Source organism: Melitaea cinxia, chromosome 4, assembly GCF_905220565.1.
Source record: "Melitaea cinxia chromosome 4, ilMelCinx1.1, whole genome shotgun sequence".
NCBI classification, from domain to species: domain Eukaryota; kingdom Metazoa; phylum Arthropoda; class Insecta; order Lepidoptera; family Nymphalidae; genus Melitaea; species Melitaea cinxia.
In genome coordinates, this window is record NC_059397.1 from 17,532,544 (window position 1) to 17,538,543 (window position 6,000).

A 6,000-nucleotide genomic window follows, 5' to 3' on the forward strand; every position below is an offset into this window, starting at 1 on the left:
AGCGGTCGTCCATGTGAATGCATACGAAGGAAATATTATGCGTATATATTTCACCAGTTGGGAACCGCCAACACAACACTTAACGTGGATTATAGCCTATAAAAAACTAAGGGTAACCTATAGTATTGCAATGGGCATCTGTTAAAGATTTACTATTGCTACAAAAGAAAAACAAAAAACAGTAAAGAAAATACTTCAAATCATTCTAAGAAAACCTACGTGAGTAGCGCGTCACATTTAGATCTGGTGACGAATAGCCAAGTACGTATCCGATCAGACGAAGGCTATAGACAGGTTATACAGTTACCTGATTTTTTTTCCACAAATAACATAGGTTATACAGATTTTAGAGCGATTGCATCATGTCATCATCACTAATAATCTTGTAACAACTTACATAAACGGAGCAGTAACCATAAAAGTACGGATTAATTGTTATTAAATAAATCTTAAACATTAAAATAGACGAATTCACTCAAGAACAAAGTCATAATACAACAAGAAAATTTTTAACACCTTCGTGTATTGAAAGAGAGCGAACTAAATAAACTTTTAAGCAGTGAACCTTTTGTACGATAAAATAAATTGCATTTAATCGCCATCACGAAGGTAAAGGTTCATTCAAACAATCTCATTCAAGTGCGAAATTACTACAAACACAAAAGAACGCTAAAAAGGACATCTTCAATTTATTCTTCTTGTATTGTACTAAAGAGAAATCTCTTTAGATTTAAAAACATTGTACAATTTAAATTTTATAGATTATGCGATTAATTCATCTATTAATAATTTAAAAAATTATAGTTGCTAATATTTTTATGGAATGTAATATTTTAATGTGCTGTAACTCATCAAAATCAAAAACTAATTGTTCCAATAGGCATCGAATGCAATGTTTAATGTTTATTTTGGGAAATAATATTACTGTTATAGTGGAGCTACTGTCAAAACGAAATTTTACTTGATTTATAAAGAATCGACACAAAACTTAAAAAAGAAGAACACTTTTTTTAAAGACTGTTATCGTATTATTTAATTATTTGAAATATATCATTAGTAGCAATAATGCCTATAATTAACTAAGAACACAATATGTAGCAGTTTATTTTTGCACAAATAGATAACCAATTCTCAATAGTAAATAAAATTTAATATTTTATTTAAATACTACAGAACTTTAAATTCGTAACAATACCCTAACTAACAATGGACCAAAGAAAGCTTCTGTCTAAACCCACAGGCTTATAAGAATTTAAATCTATTCTGTTACAAATATACAATACATCAAGAATGAGACCCTAATCCAAAAGGGACTGAGAGTTAAGACCTCGTATCACTTGTGAAACGTGCTGTTCATATTTGAAATATATATGCATGTGTAGTAGACACGATTTAATATTGTGAGGCTTTTGTGATAGTGTAATGAACAATTAATCAGATTATGTTATTAATTATGTGCTCGGTAATTCATGTCAAGATGATTTTCCGTTTCTATTATATTAGGGTTCGTCTAATATTATTCGTGTATGTAACAGCTGCCGACGTTACTCTAAATTCAGCTGTAGCGTAATGTGTTACGTGTGTTAAAAAAATATTAGTATCAATGGCAGTCTTCTTTGTTAATTTTTAAACAATAATAACTTCATTTCAATAAAATCAGACGTTACCAATATATGCCATATGCAAAAGCACACACATACCTGCGTTTACACATACATACAAAACAAAAAAAAAAATATAACACAAATGTTCTTTTTTACACCTATTAAATAGAGAAGTACTGACAGAAAATTATTTTATTTAAAAATTATTAAATAATTCTTAATTATTTCAAAAGAATTATAACTGAATGTCAATATAATGATCTTTGTCTAATTTTAGCACAAGCCTGTTCGCGATGGAGGGCATAGGTGTGGTTATGCCAATAGAAAATGAAATGATCAAACCGCAACAGTTTCTAGGCTGCCCAGGCGTGCTTAACACTGCTATGAGCGCAGTCGTAGCTTTGTACGCCTTTGTCGGATTCAGTGGATATTTGAACTTTGGAGATGAAGCCCGAGGCAGTCTAACGCTTAATTTACCGCAAGACGAAATGTGAGTATGTTTAAGATGTTCGACATACGCGAGCGTAATATCTCATAGGCTTTGACCTTTTAAAATATATGCTAGAGATGAATGTTAAATATATAAATCTATATAATAATACGTGAAGCAAAAACTTTGTAATCCTAGTTACGCGGACGGAGGAGTGCAGAATGCTAATATTTTTTTTTAAAATATGCGTAAAAAATATCCTACATCAATAAATAAAACATCACACACACTACCGTCTATTTGTTACACACACGCATATATACTCTTTTGATTATTATTATAGAAGTATACTCTTTGACAACAGTACTTAGATAATGTTCAAAGTTATAATGTAAATTAATTATGGTCGAATTTTGACCACGGGGCGACCACTAGTAATTATATAAACGTAGTAAATCTTATAACGTTATATTATTATTTTTTTACTGCTTCAGCCTGTAATATCCTACTACTGGTCATAGGCGTCTTTCCCCATGTAGGAGAAGGATCAGAGCTTAATCCACCACGCTGCTCCAATGCGGGTTGGCGGATATTTTCCCTACTATGAGTAACGATCGCTATCAGGTGTACATGATAACAACCGAGACCAACGGCTTAACGTGCTCTCCGAGGCACGGTGGGGAGACCCACTAGAACTGCACAAACACCCAGACCACGACAAACACCTGTATCGCCAATACAAATGTTTGTCATGTGCGGGGATCGAACCCGCAACCGCCAGCGCAACAGGTACATGTCTATTATATAATATTTCAATATACTTTTTAATCCACTACAAAAAAACGATGATGTTTTTAATTCGACTGTATTTTTTTGTGTCACCTCCTAACTTTTTGCTAATTATACCAATTGATGAGTCTGTTTTTAGTCGAAAGGTGGTGCTTATCATGTTGTCCTCTTTAAATTTAATCGACATCTGACTAGTACTTTCTTAAGTTATTCCGCATCATGCGTAATTTATTATATGACATTATATTACTTGTCGATGTAAATTAAATTCGTTTTTGAAGTTTACAGAAGACCACAGCTAAATAATACTGCTTTCAAGCAGTATTGTGTTCCTGTTGGTGAGTAAGGTGACCAGAGCTCCTGGGGGGATTGGGGATTGGGTCGGCAACGCGCTTGCGATGCTTCTGGTGTTGCAGGCGTCTATAAGCTACGGTAATCGCTTACCATCAGGTGAGCTGTACGCTTGTTTGCCGACTAGTGATATAAAAAAAAAAAAGTTTACTCATTAAGAATCTATTTTCATATAAAGCCCTCGGTATGAAAAAAATATGAGGAGGAAAATCTACTGAGCGAATGACCTCGTTACGACGTTTTCTAATAACGCCTATACATGGTGTTGTTTGATTCGTTTATTTACCATTTGATATGGTATTAATCTTTTTCTTAGACTAATAAGCCTTTTTGTGCCTATTTAGATAGTCGATCTAAAGGAGTTAAGTCCTGTCGTGCGTCGGAGCTGACAGACACACTTTTTTATCATGTTTACGAGTAGGCAATCTAATATATAAAATTCCCGTGTCGCGGTGTTTGTAGTTAAACTCCTCCGAAACGGCTTGACCGATTCTTATAAAATTTTGTGTGCATATTGGGTAGGTCTGAGATTCGATCAACATCTATTTTCATCCCCCTAAATGTTAAGGGTAGTCCACCGCTAATGTTTTTTTTTTCGATAAATTATTTCTTTTTTATTTTATTATGATTTGGCGTTGAAAAATACATATAACCCCAAATTTTCACCCTTCTACCACCAACCCCTAATTTTAAATAGCGTTTAGCGGCAAGACAACGTTTGCCGAGTCAGCTAGTTATATTATAAAATTCTTTTTTACTGTCAGTTACTAGTTGAAATTTCATATCGAATTTAACAATTGCACGATCAACAATACTAGTTTGGGTTCGAACCGATGACGTCTGAATTTTTTATCGCATTTTATCAACTTTGTGATATTTGCCCACTCACTCAAATTCAGCTCAAGGTGACATAAATCATCTAAATATGTATATTCTGATATAATCCGTCAAAAATTTACCTTTACAACTTCACTAATAAATTTTCTACAGTTAAAGCAAGTTTCGAAGATTTATGGACTGTATCAGCTTGTTAATATCTTACGGTCGGTTGGAACACAGAAAAACCTAATATATTTTATTTTACAAAATGATATTAATGATACTTTTGTTTAAAAAAAATTTTACAAAAAAATATGTGACATATATTTAATGAATTAGAATAGATTTTAGCGGGCGCAACGTATGGGTGTTTGTCTAAACCTAGTCTTTTAGGAAAATTGAAACTCAATTCGGTAGTCACTTAATTACTACATTTCGATGTATAAAACAAATATTTTTATAAATTTTTGAATATAAGAGACAGCATTTGAAGCTTTTAATACGATACGATACTCATCGAAATAAAAAATAACAAAAAAACATGACGAATTTTTTTAAACTGCAATTTTCATTTTGATATACGCGCCCTACAACTAACAATAGTTCTTGCCTTACCTGGACCGACATTGGCATTACTTTATAACCTTTACTAAATGATTATTTTTTTTATATTTTTTTTATCATCTTACTAACAATAACTAACATAGATTAGAAGTAAATATTGTTACTAAAACACTAATACACTGTGGATGTTCACGTCTGAAATAAACGCTTATTATTATTATTATTATTATTATTTACTTATTTCCTTATTTTTAGATTAGCACAAGTCGCAAAAATTTTGGTGGCATGTGTGATGATATTGTCATACGCTCTTATATTCTACGTACCGGTTGATGTGATTTGGAGGAGAATCAAAAATAAAATCCCCGCTAGAAGTCATCGATGGGGATTATCTGGATTGAGGCTGGCTGGGACACTTTTTACAGGTATTATTTTGGTTAATTTGAATAAATGGTGCCGTAAAAATATCTCCATGTTTACTGCAGATTACACAATTTTCGAAGTGTCGTTTTCTTCCGTTATAATATTATAGCCTATGTCACTCGGTGTTAACGTAAATAATTGTTTTTTTTTTTTAAGCAGGCCAAAATTTCCATGACAAATAAATGGATAATAAAATTTTTGTAATATTAGGTAGTGTAAATGGTAGGAAATTTAAGTAAGTTATAATGTCTTTGTCAATAAACAATTATAAGCATTTGAAAGTACTTTGGATATAATGTGTACAATATTTAAAGTTCTTATCATTTCTTAAAGTTTGAGAATGAACTTTTTCAAAAATTTAAAATTAATTGTTAAGTTTACTAAAAAATATTCTTTTTTTAACAGTGGGCCTGGCCTGCGCTATCCCAAGATTGGAACTCTTTATGGAATTAGTGGGTGCTGTATGTCTATCTATCATGGGTCTCTCGCTCCCAGCCATCGTGGAAACTGTATGGCGATGGGGCAAGGACCTGGGACCCTACAAATGGATCTTATGGAAGAACTGCATTATAGTATTATTTTCATTAGTAGCGCTAGTATCCGGAGTAACATTTTCCATTAAAACTATGATTGATAATTTGTGATACTTATAATTTATAAATTTGTAAATAGATTTTAATTTTATTACATTAAGTATGTTTTAGTTGTATAATAAATGTTCTACTTACTCTTATTTATTTTCATTTTTTTTTTACAAAAAAAAAATATTTATATTCATACTAACTTTTAGATACATTTTATTTTCGTAAAAGTGAGATTTTAAAATTGTCGTATTAATGTTTTCTTCGTGGCCTTTATACGTACGTAACAAGTTTTGACAGTTTCACAAGGAAGGCGTCTACAATGTTTTAGCTTTTAAGAGTTTTTCGTTGTGTGAAATTATATTTATTATATTTTATTTGTTACTTACTTTTGAAGTATATGTCTGTACTATAAAACATAATCATAATCACATTCCTT

General features: G+C 31.6%; 1 protein-coding gene across 1 annotated transcript in view; it reads left to right on the top strand.

Annotated features, from left to right (window-relative positions):
- The window catches only part of LOC123670448 (proton-coupled amino acid transporter-like protein pathetic), a 28,829-nt gene extending 23,160 nt beyond the window's left edge, over positions 1-5,669 (top strand). The window contains exons 7-9 of the mRNA XM_045603942.1: positions 1,882-2,094; positions 4,813-4,982; positions 5,386-5,669. Coding sequence (XP_045459898.1) covers positions 1,882-2,094; positions 4,813-4,982; positions 5,386-5,624 — 622 coding nt within the window. The 3' untranslated portion in view covers positions 5,625-5,669. The remainder of the gene's footprint in view (positions 1-1,881; positions 2,095-4,812; positions 4,983-5,385) is intronic.
- The last annotated feature ends 331 nt before the right edge of the window (positions 5,670-6,000 follow it).